At 43.6% G+C, this 20,325-nt stretch overlaps 2 protein-coding genes across 2 annotated transcripts in view; both read left to right on the top strand.

Moving 5' to 3' along the window:
• Positions 1–12,357, top strand: part of CACNA1F (calcium voltage-gated channel subunit alpha1 F) — a 63,102-nt gene extending 50,745 nt beyond the window's left edge. The window contains exons 41-48 of the mRNA XM_088138473.1: positions 391–521; positions 625–750; positions 4,805–5,031; positions 5,152–5,292; positions 6,303–6,466; positions 7,153–7,265; positions 8,698–9,003; positions 11,453–12,357. Coding sequence (XP_087994599.1) covers positions 391–521; positions 625–750; positions 4,805–5,031; positions 5,152–5,292; positions 6,303–6,466; positions 7,153–7,265; positions 8,698–9,003; positions 11,453–11,764 — 1,520 coding nt within the window. The 3' untranslated portion in view covers positions 11,765–12,357. The remainder of the gene's footprint in view (positions 1–390; positions 522–624; positions 751–4,804; positions 5,032–5,151; positions 5,293–6,302; positions 6,467–7,152; positions 7,266–8,697; positions 9,004–11,452) is intronic.
• A 3,462-nt stretch (positions 12,358–15,819) lies between these two features.
• Positions 15,820–20,325, top strand: part of SYP (synaptophysin) — a 28,030-nt gene continuing 23,524 nt past the window's right edge. The window contains exon 1 of the mRNA XM_007420527.3: positions 15,820–15,916. Coding sequence (XP_007420589.1) covers positions 15,899–15,916 — 18 coding nt within the window. The 5' untranslated portion in view covers positions 15,820–15,898. The remainder of the gene's footprint in view (positions 15,917–20,325) is intronic.

Here is a 20,325-nt window from a genome sequence, read left to right on the forward strand (position 1 = left end):
TCTGTCCTTTCTTTTAACTCACTCTCTCATCAGGTCTCCAGAAAGTCAAGAGAGGGGGGAAGATTAGAGACTTTATTAGCTTAATGGGCCACTTAAATATTCACAGGATCTGAGCAGCTGTAAGCCTTGTCCAGTGCCACACTAGTAAGATGCTGCAGGTATAACATAAAAATAAATGGAAGTGATGCTTGCTGATAACTGTTCTTGATGCAGAATGGAAGTCATCTTTGAAAACAACAAAATGTATTCAGCACTACAGGAACAGTGGTGCTGTTCTCTTGCAGTAAAAAAAGCAAACCTTCCTGCAGCACTACCTCAGGGTCTTTAGGGGAACATGAAAGCTTTGAACTAAGCCACAGGTTCCTAAATGCTTGCATCTTCCACTGGCAGGGGAGGAGATCACAGTGGGAAAGTTCTATGCCACATTCCTGATCCAAGATTATTTCCGTAAATTCCGTAAGCGGAAGGAAAAAGGGCTGCTCGGATCAGATGGGTCCCCAAGCAACTCCTCTGCCTTGCAGGTAACTCTAGCAGTTTTAAGGTGAGTCCCTTAAATGGTCTGATGAACAGGCACTGAAACACAGATAAATGATTCTTTTATTTTGGGACCTCTCCCCCATTAAGGCTGGACTGAATTGCTTACAAGATCTAGGGCCTGAGATCCGCAGAGCAATGTCCTGTGACCTGGAAGGAGAAGAGGAGGATGAAGCTGAGGAAAAAATCAGTGAGGAAGAGACAGTCATCATCAAGGTAAGCCTTTGGTCCAGTTGGATTTAAGGAAGTAAGTTTGTGCTTGGATTATAATAGTTGTGAAAAGGTTCCATGACTGAAAGCACCATATTGATTTTTCTTCAAAGAGAGAACATAGATCAGGAAGAATGCTAGGCTAGACCCCTTCTGTCTGATACATTAGGGTTTTTTTAAAAAAAATTATTTACAGGGGATATTTTTGCATGGAGGAACTTTCATTCATGTGAGCCCACATCTGCTCTCTGAAGTGGAAAAACATTTTTTGTCAGTGTAGTAAGATGAGGTCTCCAAAATGTGGATGATTATTATCTATTAAATTAGAATGAGGCTATTGTTGACTGGAACATTCTTTTTGAGTGGAGCACAGTTAGCTTCATATCTGTAGTAAAACTAATTCAGATGTTTGATATAGCGGCTAAAGGTGCTAGGGTAGAAACCGGGAGACCGTGAGTTCTAATCCTTCCTTAGACATGAAAGCTGGCTGGGTGACCTTGAGGCAGGCAGGCAGGCAGGCAGTCCCTGTCAGCTCAACCCACCTCACAGGGTTGTTGTTGTGGAAAAATAGGAGGTATGTACTGGAATTGTACAAAATGAAAGTGGGATATAAATCTAGTAAATAATAAAATGTTCCATTTGGGAAAGAATTTGATTGGGACTGGGTGTGGTCCAGCTTTTTCTTTAGTCATCCAGCTTGTTTTAGCACAGCTTCCTGCAGCGCACCTCTAATGTGTGGACTACAACTTCTGAGATGCTGAGAATAATGGCCAAGCATACCTGAAAACCTGCATGAGAGGATAGGTTAGGTAATCCATGGAGAAAGCTAAAGGAAAGCTTCACTCCAAGCACTAGTTGCTCATTGTTTTTCCTTTGGTTGTAATTAGATTTGATATTGTTATCTCACTTAAGGCAGAATTTCAGCGTGGAATGAATGACTAGATTTAAAAAGAATATACAAGATAATTCTATTTAAATTTATTTTGAAAGTCAAATCCTAGTGCCTCTCCTTTACATTTTTCTCCCAAAAGGTCTCAGGCTAATTGCAAACAAGAGATCATTCAACTAGCCAGTTCTCTCTGCTTTTCCACACCTACTGTTCTGTGCTGAAATTGGAAAAGGTTGCTACTGAGTTTCTAGGAGAGCAGATGCATGTGCAATATGGTGCTTTGAATTGCAGAAGAGAAGAAAATTTGAGATATTTGGAGAAAAGGAATAAGAATTCTGCCTGTAAATTTATAACGTGTTTCTAGCTTGACAGGGCTGGCTGAAAGTCAGCATGAGACCACTGTTCTTATTTTATATGAAGCCCCTAAGAGACATTTTGAGAGCATTTTCTTGAAGGAGATCCATTGAAGGTTTCTTGCCCAGCTCCCCTCCCACACAATCCTGGAGCCAATTTGTATCAGGGTAGCATGTTAATGGCTGATTTCTAAAAAAGAAATATGGCTCAAATTGTTCCCTTGAGTCTAAAAGCCTTCTCCTCTTCCCAGGTTTGGAGCTAATGAATATAGTTCGTTTTCTGTGAGTGAGCAAAATCTTGCATTCACTCCAGATTACTCCAGAAGTGTCCACAAGGGGGTCAAAAAAGTCAAGATGATGGCCACAACCATGCAACAAAATCCCAGCATGTAAAAAAGGGAAGGGCTTTGATTACATGATTGTGGGTGCCATCTTGACTTTTTTGACCCCCTCCCTGTGGACACCCATGATTTACTCTCTTCTTCATGACAGCATTGTTTCATATTCACTTTACCAGTGCTGAGGCTGGGCATTGCAAGTTACTTCTCCAATTGGAAGAATTCCAAACCCTGGAGTATTGGATTATCACAGAATTGTGGAATTGAAAGGGACCACAAGGACTGTCTAACAAATCCCACTGCAATGTGCAATAAAACTGATTAAACCATCTTCAAGAGGGGCTGTCCAGCCTCTTAAAAACCTCCAAAGATGGAGAACCCTCAACCCCCATAGGTAGACTGTTCCACCATAGTACAGATCTTACCATCTGGAAGTTTTTCTTTGTATCTAAAAGAAATCTAGGCTGGTGCAACCTCTAGTCATTATTTTTGGTTCTATTTTCTATAGCCACTAACATAGTTCTTTGCCATCTTCCCTACCCTTTAATATCCTGAATCAGTATCAGGTCTCCCCTCAATCTTTTCTCCAGACTGAGCATCCCAAGTTCCTTTAGTCTGTTATCATAGGTATATCCTCAAGTCCCCTATATCACCTTTGTTGCTACACAGTACACCTGGTGTGGTCTCACCAGTTCAGAGTAGAGGGGTATATGGACTTGATATATCTTTTGTGCAATGCTTCTTTTGATGCAGCTCAGAAATATATTAGCTCTTTTAGCAGCTGTCTCACACTGCTGGTTCATGTTTAGTTTGTTCTCAGTGACCAAGCCCATTTCCTTCTCTGATGTTGTGCTGCTAAGCCATGAATCCCCCATCTTGTGTGCCCCATATTTTGCTTCCTAAATGTTATCTATTGCATTTCTCCCTGTTGAAGGATATCTTGTTCCTCTCAGCTCAGTCTTTTAATCTGTGCAGATTAATTGCCATCTGATCAATTTTGTGTCATCCACAAATTTGATAATCAGCCCTTCAAACCTATTATCCAGGTCATTAATAAAAATATTGAATAATACTAGCCCAAAGACAGATCCCTCTGGGACCCGATTGGTTATTGCTTTCCAATTTCATGTCAAGTCATTAATGCTGACTGTTACATTGTACATTGAAAAGGAAGTTAAGGATAACCCAGTCTCCAACAATACCACTAAGGAAGAAAACTAGGAAACATCTAAAGTAGCCAATGTGGTTGAATACGGAGCTCAAGAAGGAACTGAGACTAAAGAAGGATGCTTATTGGAAATGGAAGGAACAGCTAATAAGCAAGGAAATGTACAATTCTTTAGCTGAGAAATGTAGGAATCAGGCCACTTGAAAGTGTCTTGAAGACAGTACTATGACTGCTAAAAGTTAGCAAGATTGTGTCAAAAATAGGTCCTGTGAGACAAATCTTGCGTTTCTTGGTGAGGTAACTACTTTAGTAGACAAGGACAATGCTGTGGATCTAAACTACCTAGCTTTCTGCAAAGTTTTTGACAAGACTCCACATGATATTTCCATCGATAAACTGTTAAAGGGTTGTTTAGATGGCAGAGCAGTAAGGTGGACTTGCAAATGGCTGGCTTAACTGTACATTTTTATCCAGTTGGATGAGTAGGAAGGGTCTGTGATCAGCAGGTCTGATGGGCCTTGTCAGCCTTTTGTCACATGTCAAATTTGGGCACCTGAGGGGCAGCATATGAGAGGGTTCTCATAAGCTTTCTCTTAATTGGTGGATCACCATTACTCTTCTCATGTAAGGACTGTAACAATACAAGGAAAGCACTGGAAAACCTGAAGTGCAACTGCTAAATCCATGAAAAAAATGCACTGCCCTCCAGAATTATACAGGATTACCTCATACAAGAAAAATCTAATGTAATGTATTTACAATTGTGGAAAGTGGCACTTCCATCAGTGATGCTGCTTGCTACCAAAATAGCTTAGAGCAGACCAAAGCAGCAGATGAAGAAGGAACTGGGAGTGGTCAGGGGGGAAATATACACATATACATAAACTGAAAGCCATTAATCACAATTCTTTATAAACTGTATAAACCAGTGTGGTTCTCAAGGCTTTAGTTTCTCATTGGTGAAACCAATATTGATTTTGCATTGGAAATCAGGGTGGGAAATCAATTTGGTCTGATTGCAGAAAGGATAGTAAGGACTGCTATTTTGGGAATGATACAGTAAAGTAATAAAGGAAGGAGGGGGATATCAGAGCGAAGAGCATCCAAGGAGTAGAAAACTGCTGGAATGTAAATTGACAAAGGAAAAGAAGCTCCAAGCATAAGTAAGACTGAGGTTGACACATAGATTTGAAAGAACAGGCTCAGTTTGAAATGTCTAGCTAGATTGCATGTGTAATGTATTAAGCTATCCAGGAACAGCAATGGACAACAGGAGAATTATTGATTTTCAAGACTTCCTTCCTCCCTACAGAGTTCTGAGTTGTATGGCAAAGCCCCTGACCACCATATCTCAGTTACGGTGACTCCAACAGAACAAGAAGACAAGACTGTGAGGAATAGCCTTGTGGCCCCTCAGCACCTCTCTAGGACCAACCCCTCCTGTGTGACAAATGGGCTGAAGCCCTATGAAGAGAACGTCAGTGGCAGGGATGAGCCTGCTGACTTGCCTTTTGTTCCCATCCAGCGCAGGATAAGCAGGTGCTGATGGGTGGAGTGGGATGATGGACTGTTGGAAGCTCCATGGGGGCCCATGGTAAATTGAGGGAGGGGCAAGAGCTTAGAGACTAGAATTCCTCACAACCCTATATTTCTATCCAGGCAGCGCTCCAGCGGCAGCTGCTTCCCACCAACGGTAGAAGAAGTAGTTGTCCATACTGAAGATTATGTGGAGGGCACTTCAGCTGAGCAGAGAAACTATAGCCAGGAGGAAGACTCTGAACGACTAGCCCCCCGTGACAAGTAAGTGTTAGGTGCTGAGGCATGGTAGTACAATGCTGGACCTCGGCATTGACTCTGTTTGCAAGTAAGAGAATTGGATTTGCTTCCTGGTGCTTCAGTTTCACATTTTCTCAGTTAATGATCCAGTGGACGAATGGTGTCTCTTCCCATGCCATTTCCTCTCTCTATCATGGTCCCTCTGGACCTTCTCACCAGAAGAGGAGGAAGAGTCAGATGAGCAGAACATTTTGAGAATGTCTTCTCATCCGAAAGAGCAGATCTGAGCATGGAGTAGGGGCAAAACTAAGCCCTCTACTTCCTCAGAACGGGCAGTTCAGGCATCTGACTTGGAAGTTACCTCATAATCCCCAAAGTCCTGAAAACAACTTTGTGAAGCCGGAGGTCAGCTTCCTTGTCTGCAAAGTTGTACTCAGGAGCCAGGAATGTCTCCCTTAAGAGCTAACAAATGCAGTCTGAATTTGGGAGAAGTACTCTGCTGCTTCTGCGTGAAAGCCTTCAGTAGAACAAATACTGGGAGCAATGTTTATCGCCTTTGTACCCTGAATTTTGCTTTACCTGCTCAGCTAGACTTCTGAGCTAGTCTTCATACCTGCTTTTCTGAATAGCGTGCTTTGTCCCTACTATTTTTGAACCTGGACTGGACTTGGATTAAGTCCAAGCTGCTTTCCCTTCACTGTCAGAACTTCATAATCCCCGACCTTGGCTTACCAGACTGTGTCCTTTATCCAGGACAGTTTGTTTCTAGCAATTTTATGCAGATGGAGGGGTTGTTGTTGAGGGATCACGTTTTGCAGTTGGCTCTTGGCTGTTGCAGCTAATGCTCTGCAGGCTCAACTCAACTATCCTGGAACTCAGCCAGGTGAGCTTGCCACCCAGATGAAAATGCCCAGTTATCTCATCTGGGAAATGTGATGGTGATCGTTCACACATTCGATTAAATTCACTCCCAATTATTGTGGATAATCCACATGATTGACTGAGCTATGTGGTTGCATTTCTCTCTCTTACAGGCAGTCTCCTCTGCACAGCCCTCAGTCCCATCACCCTCCCTGGCACAATGGCTATGGGGGCTCTCTGCCCCTCCTCTCCCATCGGGTCAACGGCAGACTCATCAAAGGAATATTGGATGGCAGGCAAACCAAGCGCCGGCGCCTCTTGCCTGCCACTCCCGCAGGTCAGGATAATGGGGATTTAGCTTTAGATGGAGAATGGCTGGAAGAGGGAGGAAGAAGCTGTGCAAACCTGCCTTAGTTGCAGGAACATTTGTCCATCACACCATAGCAAGCTGCGTATCTACAAATGAAGCAACAATGTCTACACCAGTGTTTCTCAACCTTAGCAACTTTAAAATATGTGGATTTCAACTCCCAGAATTCCCCAGCCAGCTATGGGGCTGGGGAATTGAAGTCCACATATCTTAAAGTTGCTAAGGTTGAGAAACACTGGTCTACACAGTCGCCTTTAGAACAGATGAATGGTGACAGGTTGGGGGCAAGAGTACAGTTTCAAAACATATGGGGAAAATTGGTAAACACCAACTTATAAGTGAAGAACTAAATGCAACTGGATACTCCATTGGTTAGGATGGCTAATGTTTACCCCAGGCCACTACAGAGTTGCTTTATCTGCTGTGTCTTTATTTCCCATTCTTTTTGCAGTCTTAAAAAGGTTTGTGCTGATATTATTACTCTTAGCTTTTTTAAAAATGCACGATGAGGAATGTTTATACATTTAGCTGAGCCTGGTACGTTGGTGACACTGGGCTCAGCTAAATAGGGGGCTAGCAGAAGGTGTTCCTGCACCAGTGGCCTCTTACGCCTGCTCTGCCATTCCCTTCCACCACTTTCCTTCTTCGGGCAGGCCGCAAACCAGCCTTCAGCATCCAGTGCCTGCAGCGTCAAGACAGCTGCGATGACATCCCCATTCCAGGCACCTACCACCAAAAGGCGCCACTGGGCCGAGCACATCTGCAGGTAATTTCTGTGCAAGTTGCCCATGTGAAAAAGAGCATGAAGAGAGCCTTCTTTCTAAAAGAGAGACTTTGGCAGCAGGAAAGTCCTTCTTGGATAAGTCTTCCTCTATGAGCTCTTTCCCTATTGTTCTCAGTATGCAAGGGCTGCTTATGAGAAAGACATTCTAGTAAGATTGTTTCGTGTGCTGTAGAGATGAATCTGAGCACTGAAAACAGGTGTAAGGCCCTTGCCTTAGTTGGGCCTCTCTCAGCTGAATGGAAATGCTGTGTCCATTTTAATGGGCATGTTGTATGTAACTCAACCGTATACTTTGGGATGATCTTCTCTGACTGATCACCTTTCTTCATAGAGTGCGTGTGACTTTCTGCTTCTTGGAACCTACAGCTGTCTGATATCGCTGAATTTGTAATATGGTTGTTTTATGGTCAGACCAGGTTAACATTGTTCCTATATCATTTGCTGTTTCATTATTTGATTATACCATGTGTCGAACCATTTATGCCAACTTTCTCCAATCTCATGTCCACAGGACTATACAGTGGAACCTCGGTTTACGAACTTAATTCGTTCTGTGACTCTGGTTGCAACCCAAATTGGTCGCAACCCGAAGGAAATTTCCCCATAAGGTTCAATGTAATTACCGTTAATCCGTTCTGGCGTGGAGGACAGGGAGGTGGCTATTGCTTGGAGGGAGAGTCCCCCTCCCTACGACCACGTGTCAGGGGCGGAAAATGGCTGCGGACCACATGTCAGGGGCAGAAAAATGGCCGCGGACCACGTGTCAGGGGCGGAAAATGGCCACGGACCACGTGTCAGGGGCGGAAAAATGGCCGCAGACCGTGTCACGGGAGGGAAAATGGCCGCGTATCCTGTTTGTACCCCGAGGCGGAGTTCGCAAACCGAAGCAAAATTTTGCGGCCGGAGCTGGTCGTAACCCGAAAAGTTTGTTAACAGAAGTGTTCGTAACCCGAGGTTCCACTGTAATTCCCAAATTCCTTGCCAGCATGCTGGCTGAAAATTATTGCGGGTTGGTTCCAAACAACTTGAGGGCTCCAACCTGGAAGAAACCGAATACACATGGTTTCTATGTTACTGTTGTCTAGCTGGAGTATCCCAGGAGTTTTGCATGGCTATTCTCTCCCATTCTGCTCTATTATCAATGAATGCATCAAGCTGCTTCTGTATTGCCTCAGAGCATTTCTCTATCTAGCTCCAAACTCTACACTGATTGGGAAAAGCTCTCCAGATCCAAATCCAGATTGTCTCACGTTGAGATGGCCTTTCCCTGCCCTGCCCACAATGATTCTGTATCTGAAGCTGTCAAGAGACTGAACAGGCTTTTTCCTATGCGTATTGAAAAACTGTTGAAAAGCACAGCAGCCTCATTGTCACTAGAATGACTGTATCTCCCTTTCTCTTTCCGTCCTACCAGGGCCACGGCAAGTACAGCTCGTGGCACAGCGGCAGCCGCCCCTCAACATCTTCCTTGCAGTCGTGGGCCACGCCTCCGAAACAGGGCCGGCTGCTCTACGCTCCCCTGATCCTAGTGGAGGAGGAGAGGTTGCCAGGATACAGCTGGGAAAAGAATAGCAGCAGCCTCCCACCCATGCCCCAGGCCCACTGGTACAGGGATGAACCTGAGCTGACCTGCCACACCTATGGCAGCCTCCAGGTTCCAGGCCCACTCCAGCACAGCTCCAGTGGCAGGTGTGGCAGCGCAGACAGCCTGGTGGAGGCGGTGAGTATAGGACAGGCCTCTGCCTGGAAGTACTGTCCTTTAGACTAATGCGGTTGAAGATACAAGTTGTACAAGCAATAACACAACTAATACAAGTAGTCACAAAAAGAAAACAATTACATCTCTTTTCCTTTAAGTAATATTAACGTCATTTAAGTATTATTAAATAATTGTTAAGTAAGTTATATACCTAAAAAAATAAGCAGAAAGAAGGAAATTAAAATATATATCAAGAGAGAGGAGAGAAAAAAAATTGGAAGGAAAATTTTTAAAAAGTGAAAAATCACCATTTTTCTATGATGTCAAAGTAGTAGTATTATATTATGTTTATTCAAATTGTTACAAATAAATTTTTAATTGAACCAACTGAGATGAGCCAGAGGGGTATACTGTATAGCCTCTTCAGATACATAAATGCATTTCAGAGGCTGAGAAGTGACAGATTTCATTGAGCCATAATCTGGTACAATGCAGATTGTACTTCCAGGAATGCAGAACTGAATATAGGTCAGAATGCTTGATCCAGCTGTTTTAGAGAACTATCAGTCACCAATCTCCCCTTTTGGATCTGCACTTGTAGAAAGCCTTGGAGTAAATTATCTGCACCCTTTCTGGTCAGGTTTCAGGCAGGGGCATAGTATCCAGACCACATTAATCTCTCTTATGGAGGACCAGTGGCAGAACCAGGATGGAGGAGTGCAGACTTTCTCATCGTATTTGATCTCTTAGTGGACCTGAATGCTATTGATCACTGAATCCTTTTGGACCATCTCCAGGGGTTGGGAGGGGGGTGCTGATTTGCCATGGTCCTTCTCCTTCCTTCAGAGCTTGTTCTGGGGAAGGGGGGTGGGAGAGAAAAAACTTGAGGCTCTCTGTTGTGGGATAACACAGGGTTTGACTCTTTCTCCCTTCCAATTGAACATCTACAGTGCATGAAGCTGCTGGGGGAGGTCATCTGCTGGCACAAGGTCAAGCATTATCAATATGCTGATGATATTCAATTGTACATCTCAACCCTGGGCTAACAGGAGACATGGTCAAGGTGCTATCCCAGGGTCTGGAGGCTAGGAAGGTAGACAGAGATAAACAGACTAAGGCTCAGTCTGAACAAGATAGGGTGGCTCTGGGTTTGGAAGCCAGTTGGTTTTGGTTGGGTTTGAGCTTCCTTGTACCAAACTGATTCATAATTTGAGGGTCCTCAAACTCACAACTTCTGCTCAAGGAGTGGGTGGCAGCTGTGACCAGAAGCCCAACTCTATCTGGTATGCCAATTATGACTATTCTTCAGTCAGGAGACTCTGCTTACAGTCACTCATGCCTTAGTCATCTCTTGTTTGGACTATTGCAATGTACTGTACATGGGGCTGCCATTGAAGACCACCTAGAAGCTACAGCTGGTCCAAAATGCTTGAGTATCACCACTAATTTGGCTTCTGGATACAATTTCAAGGTGCTGGTGGCTGCCTTTAAAGGTGTAGAGGAATATGGAGATAGCCTTGAGGAAAATATGTGGCAACCATTAGAAAATATTAACTTAGCCCAGGAAAGCATGGGATAGAAACTCAGGATTGCCCTGCCAAATCTCATTGATATAAGAGGGAGGGAAGGAGAAACAAGATTCTGTTATTATAGCCTGTATCAATAAAATAAAGTTCTAATATTTCTTATAGTGTCTGCTTCCTGACCTGTTTCCTATCTATCTCAAAGGGCTGGCAAAGACCAATGTGGCTCAGGGCCTGGATATCTTTGGGACTACCTACTCCCAGTGATATGTGCCCATCTAGTGAGATCTGGAAGAGAGGGTTTCCTTTGGGTCCCCACTTTAAAGGGCATTACCATCAGGGGCCATAAAGACAGGCCTTTTCCACTGCTACCCCCTTTCTGTGGAATAGCTTCCTCCCAGGATTAGATCAGCAGTTAGCATTTAGGAAAACCATTGGGACCTGGCTGTTGCAGGAAGCCTTTGCAAATTGAATTGAGAGATGAACTGGAATGTATGCCACTTAGACTCAGCAGTGATTAAAGCAACGTATAAGCCTGAGTGAGTGAGCAAGTGAGAAACGAATGAATGTAATTTACTGAATTTTGCACCCATTCCAGCATTTGATTTCCATGTGTGATCTTGGAAGTGGGAAGACAGAATGAAACTCCTTAATTCATTGTACCTTTTCATCTATGGAATCCACATGCCAAACCATGGATTATACTCGCTACAGCATATAAATCAAATCATAATTTCAACTTCCAAACATACAGCAGGCCAACTATAATTTTGTTCACCATCCTTTAGAGTTAGGTCTGTAGGTTCCCTCGTCTTTCCATGATGCAACAGCCTGTATAGTCAAGACTGATGATTATGATTGTGGCTTGTGGATTCAAGCACCAGGCCAAATAAGAGTGGACACACAAACCACAGCTTGCAAACTTACCTTTCTTCTTTTTCTCCTAGGTGCTCATCTCCGAAGGCCTAGGCCTTTATGCACAGGACCCAAATTTTGTGGCCTTTACCAAGCGGGAGATTGCTGATGCCTGCCACATGACTCTGGATGAGATGGAAAGCGCTGCCACGGACTTGTTGAGTCGCAAGTCTGCTGGTGGTGATAGCAGCAGCCGAGGGGGTGGAAGCCACTTTCTGTACAGCAGTGATGGGGAACATAGTAGAGCTGAGAGTCTATGCCTTGTTTATAGTGATGAGGAAACCTTCCGTTCCCATGAGGAAGAGGACTTGGCTGATGAGATGGTCTGCATCACCACTTATTGACCAGGAAATGCCCCTCCCAGTGGGGCACAAAGAGCCAGTGGCTGCAGAAGAATTGTCCAAAACGTTGCTATGATGGTTGTGGTTGTTCAAAAAACAATGGAGATCAGGGCTAAGAAATCAAACGCTGCCCTCACATTGGCTGTAGCAAAAACAGCTATTAGAAACATTGGATAAGATGCTTTTCTGACTTAGGGAATCTGCTCTTTGCTCTCTGTCTTCCAGACTTTGGCTCATCCAAAAATGGTCCAGGAAACAGCAGCCTTGTACCTCTTCCTCTAAGAAAGGGTTCTGAGGTTAAACAGCCAGATGCTTCCAGTGAAATTAGTTGTCTTGTTTCACCAAAAACAATAAATGTTGTTTAAAAGATCTGGGGTGGGATGGGAGCTATTTTGCCAGTTCATATGAAGAAGAGAGGAAACAAAATTCTCCACTTTTCCCTGATGTTCATTAATCACAACCAGTCCTTTTACAGTTGCTTTTCCAACCTGGTGCCCTCCAGATATTTTGGATTTCAGCTTTTATATTCTTCCAGCTTCCCATAATCATAAATGAGGTCAACATCCAATAAATGATATTGGTATCCTGAGCTTTATGTAATAAAGAATCCAGAACAACCTCTGAAGTTCCTCCTGCTACACTGACTTGAATTTAAAAAATACATATGATTTGGGAGGGGGGGCGTGGGTGGGAATCCACAGTATTAAAAGGAATGCTATCAGTCATGTTGTAATTGTATGAATTTGGAAGAAATCTTTTATAGAGGTTACTTAATCCAATCTATTATGCTCACAGAAAATTTCCTACTGTCTGCTGCCGTGTATGGCAGACTAACATCCCAATCCAGCAAATTCTACAGTTTCCCTAAATTAAAAATGGGTAACTTTCAGCTGCTTTCCTGAAGCTGCCCAAGGATGCATTATCAACATTCAACATCAAGCTACTGAATAAAGGTGGTGGAGTTTTCTGCATTAGAGAGGGGGCAAAAGAAGAAGTAAAAAAAAAGATTTTTATCAAAGTCTTCATTGATAAAAATAATTTTAACAGCTTTTATTTCCTCCTTGCAAGACAAAACAAAGTAGGACCATATTCTTTTGCACTACTACTTAAGGTCAAAGGTCCCCCGAAAACACACATTTGCATTTTTAAAAAATTTACATACTTAACATACTATTTTTACTTGCTGTTCAGACAAAAAAGTTCCTGGAATATTTTTATAGAGTGCATAGCTTCAGCCATTGAAACTGAAAGACAGGACATATATTCTGTATTTTGCAGAACTGCCTGAGTCTGATTTTATTTTCCTCCTTGTCTTTATTTTACTTTTAAGGACAAGGAGGAGAAGAAAATCAGACTGGAAAATCAGTTCTGCAAAATACAGAATATCTAATGATCAAGGGAGATGGAAACAGTTCAGGGAGACAATGAATTGAAAGGGAACAAATGTGCCAATGAAGCTGAGGAGGGGAGGTTTTGCTCCCCCCCACTTTTTTTTCCCCCTGCTGCAGCTGGATGGAATTTCTTCCTTCACCCAGAGTGGGAAAACCTGTTCCTCCACAGATTATAATTCCCAGCATCAATCACTATTGCCCATACTAGCTGAGGCTACTTGGAGTTACAGTTTGGCAACACTGGTGAGGACAGCTCATAGACGCTCAGATTTCTTCCCTGTTTACATCTCAAACCATGCTAAAAGGAAATCCTGTTGAGAGTAGAGTTATCAAATATCTGAACAGGCAAAGGAGGACCCGGACAATTGGAAAGGAGAACAAATGGAGGGGAAAGGAAGACATAGTGTTTAACTTTCTCGGCATCCGCAACAAAAATTACAGCAAAAAAAATGTTACAGGCCTACGTGTGCTGTATATGAAATTACTTTTTCCAGCATCAGAAAGACTGGTTTTTCAGTTGAAGATTTTCCTAACAAATCTTTATTTTCAAGAATATTGCTAGCGATAACATAGAATTGACATATTTTCAAATTTCACCATAGAAATATATAAGTCATGTGATCTACCAACTACAGTGATCATAGATTTGAAGGGGCTGGATTGAAGCCGATTGCTGGAATCAGGGAATAAATAACATAAATGTAGGCTATCAAGTCTCTCAACAGACAAGGGAAACAAAGAAGCAGAGAATTTACAAGGTCACAATACACCAAAGTTTGAATGACTACTGTTATGAAAACAGTCCAAAATTAAAAAAAAAAGATACTCAAAAAGCCAGACAATATTTGATTTTAAGGCACTGCCTGATGGACTGAGGACAAAAAGGAGGATGTGTCCTCCTTTTGCCTGACAGCTGGTAACCCTAGGTGAGAGAAAGTCCTCCAGCTGGGCTGGCCTTTTGTGATGTTTAATTGATGAGCTAATTTCCCCATTATCAACCGATCCCAGGGGGACTTTTAGCCTGACAGCTCTTGTATTACCATCAAAAGGCATGTGGGTAACATGCATGCTGTATGAAGACCTTGACCCAGTTTTTAAAAGCGCTCAGTTCAAATGCTAGAGAAGGCAGCAAGATAGGCAGAGAGACAGAGAAGGGGAAGGCAGAAAGAGTGTGACCCTCCCATTGTGAATTCTGTCCCACCTATATTGGCTTTGGGTTTACACACGGCTCCTTCCTAACAGATGACCTCTGAGGGAATGACACTCTTGACAGATTAAAAGTTCTTTATTCTGGCACTAGTTTGTTACCCGGGGGCAAAGCCCCAATTTTTGTCCATATTTAGTTCCCATAAACTTACCAAAGAAGTCCCAAAGTATCTTCTTCTTGAGTATCACTAATACTCACTTGAAATTTATAGACATCACATGGATAACATTTTAAATAAGCTTTCTATAGCATTTATTAATACAGAAAAGACAGCACTAGATTTTGCACTAAAACAACTTTATGGGTAGTTTATAATCCCTTAGTCTCAAATTAGGCATTAGTTTTCCCCTTTCTAGGGACAAGAATGGAAGTTACTATTCAATTAACAACAGTATATTTTAAAATTGCAGTCCCTCAGAATTACAGGTTCCACTCATTTAGTCATATTATTAGGGAAAAAAAATAATAACCTATGCCTAATAATTATGACAGCCTTTTTTTTTTCTATATTCTTCTGATTTTGGAAAGTAGCACAAAATAAAATAACAATATTCCTGTAGATTTTTTAAAATCATACACACACAACAAACCCAAACTATTGTGGCTACAATAATAAATGGAACATACATTAATGCAATGTGAGAATAAGACAGTCCTTTGTTCCAAGAATAGTCAGAACACAGTATTCTGTTTGAAGACAGCATCTACTTGAAGGACTTCCTGTCCACACCTGGTTTTAAATCTCAAACCCTCCCAGAAGAGAGGGCTACACAAAGGCCTTAAAATGAACCATTCAGACCTGGGGAACAGACTGCAGTCACCATCTTCTATAGTATGGTGAAATATATTGCATTTATATTGATTATTGCTAAATTTATACCTGTACATATTAATTTCCCCACTGCCCTTCCTACCAGCTTCCTCCTCTTCTGATGGTGTTCCTGGGTCAAACTTTAGATGTTAAGTCTCTTGGGGTAGAGGCCTAGCATTACTGTACTTTTATTATGTAGAGCAGTGTTTCTCAACCATGGCAACTTTAAGATGTATGGACTTCAACATCCAGAATTCCCCAGCCAGCATGCATACTGGGGAATTCTGGGAGTTGAAGTCCACACATCTTAAAGTTGCCAAGGTTGAGAAACATTGATATATAGTATGACACATACACACGCATATTCACACACTGATGGCAATCCACATACACAAAACAGGTGTTCTGTTTATTATGGATCACAATTGCAAAACATGGGCAAAAATTACAGCAGGAAAGCAATTTAACTTTAATACCTACTTAACCTCCATTTCCCATTCTAAAGTGTTCTCCATTTGCCAAGGAAGAACATGGCTCTCATCCTAGCTTCGCCTGCCAGTACCTTAGACGTCATCCCTCCCGGCTCTTCCAGTCTCTCCCTGCCACTGTTTTTCCCCCTCCCGCTCTTCGCCCCTCCCTCTAAGGCTGCTCCAGTTAAAGTCCCCCCCCCCGCCGGCCCCAACCTCCCCTGCGCTCTGCTGCGTCGCCCTCGCTTTCCCCAAGCAAAGATGGAAGTCGTCAATCAGGTAAGCGCTGAGGATTTCAACACCGGGGACAGCTCCCCATAGCCTTCTTAGCGTGCACCCCCACATTGGGAGGTTGGCTGAGTCACCTAAGCTGGCTCCTACCCTTCCAATGCCCGCTTCCCCACTCTAATCCTATCCTGTCTGGGTCGAGATTGATTCTAAACACAGCAAGGAAATGCCCCGGGTGCAACACAAAATCTGTGGGGGTGCAGCGAGACAGGAGCCTCCGTTTTACAGGAATAGGGATGGGGTGGGAGCACGCTTAGGTGAGCAACCTCGCAAAGTGGGGGTGCATGCTAATAGAGCCGTGGGGAGCCCACATTACCCACTGCAGCAATTTGCAGAAGATGCACTGAGCCCTTTCTGGGTGGAAGGGAGGGGAGAGGGAGGCTGTGAAATTGCTGCAGTGAGGCAGCTGGAAATGGGAAAGGAGAACTCTGGAGAAGGCAGATAGCAAAGGAGATGCAGGATATACTGTATATATTTTTTTTCTGCTGGGAGAGATGTCTCGAGGTCAACCATATTTCCTCCCCATCCTTTCTCACTTACAACTTGCTAGAGGAGCTCTAGATTGTAGCAGACGAAGGAGCAGCGTACGTAACGTGGACCCAGAGCAGCAGTCTGCCTTCAGTCATTGCAGCAGATTGGGGAGGAAGTGTGGGGGAGAAGGAAGAGCCGCCAAAATGGCTGGGGTGATGGCTGCGCAATATAAAATATGCTGCTAGGCTGTATTTAGGGAGCCAAAGGGCAGGGGAGAAGGGGGGGATATTTGGGGGGAGGAGGAGGAGGAGGAAAGAGAAAGCCCCACAGCAGTAAACAGACTGAGGGGGGTAATGATGGCAATCGATATCACTGCACTGAGGTTGGATGGCGATCCAGCGCATGCAGAAAGTGTGTGCAGGGAGGGCGTACCGAAGTCCTGAAGAGGTGGGTGGGCTTAGTCACAACACCATAACTGGGAATTGGAGAAACAGGATTGGCAGAGCTGGAACTAGGCATGCCGTAGAAATTGGGCAAGGTGATTGCAGGGAAGAGAAAAACAGATTAAGGAGGAAAGGGGATAATAAGGGAAATCATATGCACAATTCTCTTTTCCTTGGAGTTCTACCGCATGAATGAATGAATGAATGAATGAATGAATGAATGAATGAATGATGGTTGCTTCATATCAAAGTGTGGGGGGGGCAGGCAGGCAATTTATGTGAACACGGAGCTTTTCCCTTTATGGGGTGCAGCAGATGGTGGGAAAGGGTGTCAATATGGCTGCGGAATAACCCCAAGCCGGAGAAATGAGGAGGGAGAAGAAAAGCAAGGAAGGGGGCCATGAGATGAGATTTTATTTTATCATATTTGGTTGGAGAGGGATTTCTATAGATAAAATGGGTTGGAGGGGGGTAGCAGAACCGTTAGGTAACATAGGGAATGGAGAGCAGGCAAAATAAGATGCTTGGGGGCATCTTCTAATTCCGGTTCCCTAAAGCAATTGCAGCAAGATGCACGGGGGGGGGGGTGAGATTTGCAAGAGGAAGTGATTTCCCCTTGGGAATGAGGGTGGCTTCTAATTCATTGCCCTGATGGAAGAGGTTTAGTGTAGTATCATTTTTGTACAGGTTATGGGATTAATATTTCAATGCAGTGGAAGATTTTTTGAGGGAGCCCCAAGGATTGGACTGAACTTTGCATTTTATTTTAATTTTTGGATGAAGTGCCACTGGAGACCTGAAGTATCTTGAGGGCAGAGTTGTTTAAACAGATCAGAAAGATGGAAGGGAGAAATACAGATTTTCTTACATGGAATTTTGAGCTGTTCTTTGCGTAAGGAGAAGCATTAAGAGAACAGACAGAGGTCCATGTTAAAGTGCAGTCCACCAGCCAGAGGAAAAACATGTGTACAGTTTGCTATCCCAGTGGCCAAGCTGTCTTCAGTCTCAGCCGAAAGGCGCGTGAGTGACCCTGTCCTTACAGTTTTCATGCAGGACAAGATAAGGAAAGTGATTGATGGCTTCCCCCGCTTCACTTCCCCTCTCACTGGGAGCCACCTGCCAGCAGGAAACCCAGCCACTGATTGCTCTCGGCATAGCTGAACAAGTGTAGGGGGGTCCTTTGAATGGTAGGTTTAGTCAGTTGCCTATATTGGGTCACAGGTAGGTGCTCTGTGCCTCTACCTGTCGGTCAGGCTATTTCTGAACCCAGATCTAGCGCTCTTTCGAAACAGCGCTAGACCTGTGTATATAAAGAGCCTGCATAAGATCTGACAAGAACCTCAGAAAGGACTGGTCAAGAATTAGGCAAGCAGATGCCTCCGCAGCAGTTACACCTCTGATATCTCCTACAGCCCAAACTGAAATGGCCATACTGGGCAGTGTTCAGTGATGGGGGTGGCAGCACTGATGCTCGCAGCAGTCTAAAGTGGCTGGGAGCTGGGCACATCCCAACTCCTGACCACACTGTCTGCTACCCTATTGATCAAATGTGCTAGATTGTGCCCATGGCAAAAATTATGTTGGGACAAGAGGGAAAATGTGATGTTGAATTTGGAATAGGTAAAGATGACTTTAAGCTGCCTTCTCTGACAAAGACAGTGCCACAAGGAAGGCTAGCAGGGGATATCTGTGGCCTGGTTAGGGGAAGTGAGGAAGAGCCCCAAGGCTCTTGAAGAGGGAAGGGTAGACTTGGGGATATTCCAGAGAATATCATTGCATTGCATTGCATTACATTTCTTCCTGCTCAGCATGATTACCCAGAAGTAAGTCCCCTTGGGTAATAAGGAAGCTTAGGACTGCAGACTCACTCAATCTTCCTTCCTTCCCTTGGATCTTACAGGGAAAAAAAAACATGATAAAAACATGAGAGGGCTTCTGGTGATGTTTCTGTCCAATCCCAATGGGTGTTTGATCAGCAAATGGTGGTCATTTATCTGGCTTTGGTGAGCTTCAGGGCAAAATATATGATTGATGAAATTTGATTCTGTCTCTGTTGGTTTTAACTCTTTCCTTTTCAATCCAATTTAATGTTTGTATATTTTATTGTGTTTTTTAGATGTTGAGCTGTCCATTTCCTCTAGAGCAGATCAAATTATAAGTGCAAATCAGTCAACTTCCCAAAGGTATCAAGATTTCAGAGGCAGTCGGCTTAGACACATTAAGAGGAGATATTGTTGCTTGTGCCAGCGCTTTTGAGCATCCCTGCTCTTTCATGCCAACAAGTGAATTTATCTCGAGGCATGCTTTCTTGCAGGGGCAGGAGGGCACCGGGAAGCAGAATTAGTGCAAGCGGCTTGTGAACCAGATAAGAGGTTTTGCTGTATTGCCTGCAGGACGGTTCAGCTGTTGGATGGTGTGCGTAGGCAGTGGTGTCACATTGCCTCTGTGGGGGTATACAAGCCAGAGATGTGCGTGTCATAACAGAACAGGTCTTTCAGTTGTAGATCAGTGCAAGATGGACAAATGTGGGACAAAAAGGTTGCAGGATCATCTAGAGTTGGCGATGCATTTGTGCATGGAAACGGAGAAGTGGCTTGCGGTATAGACAGATGTGTATGAAGAAAGGATCTGTGTCACTGATGTGCTTTGGTCAGATCCTACATCTGCCTCAGAGTGCACCAGTGAATATAGACTATGGTACCAACCTGAGGCATACGTACCTGTGATAATAGAAAGATCTATTTTCAGCATGCATCATGAAACCCAAGCGTGCCACGGGGATAACGACACCCAGCGTGTTGAGTTACTGAGCTAATCTATATGAAGTAGTTTGGATTCTTGAAAATGCTACACAATATAGCAGTATAGGTGGGAGGCTTCAGCCTTCAGAAAAGTGCAGCATTTATGTGCCCAGCACATGAGAGATTTATGAGCCTTTTAAGGTGTCTGATATATTTTTCCTTTGTCGAGTTTACTACATGTACTGTAGGAACAGATGCATCCAAGAGAAAAGCCATGTTAGCTGACCGATTGTGCACAACTTTTGTCTTCTTTCTCAGACTCAGTCTCTTTTGCCTTCCAGAAGAGTGATGGAATTCTCAAACAGACTTTCCTGACCAGATGCAGCCCCAAACTTATTGGATGCTGGGAATAAGTTAGCCCTCACTTCCCTGGGAAGGTGGTTTGTGAGGAAAAAGGGCCAACATGATCCATTGCGATGTAATGTCTCCCCTGGTTTGGTATTTGGGAATTGTGACAGGCCTTCATCACTGAATGTGCTTCTTTCAGTTATCTCCACTAATGTCCTAGCAAATTTTTGAGGAATGGTTTTTCCTTCTCTTCACTGCCCCTCCTGCTGTTGCTGTATTAGTTCTCATTATGTTTTACAATTGCTTTTTTGTTTAAAACGTATTTGAGCCAACACATTTTTTAAGAGCAAAAGGGCAGCACAGAAAATTAAACAAAGATGCCATTTAACTTATCTTA

The sequence above is a fragment of the Python bivittatus genome, unplaced genomic scaffold (genome assembly GCF_059951505.1).
Source record: "Python bivittatus isolate LINGU-HERP-01145 unplaced genomic scaffold, Pbiv_v1 ctg000220_np1212, whole genome shotgun sequence".
In the NCBI taxonomy this organism is placed as follows: Eukaryota; Metazoa; Chordata; class Lepidosauria; order Squamata; family Pythonidae; genus Python; species Python bivittatus.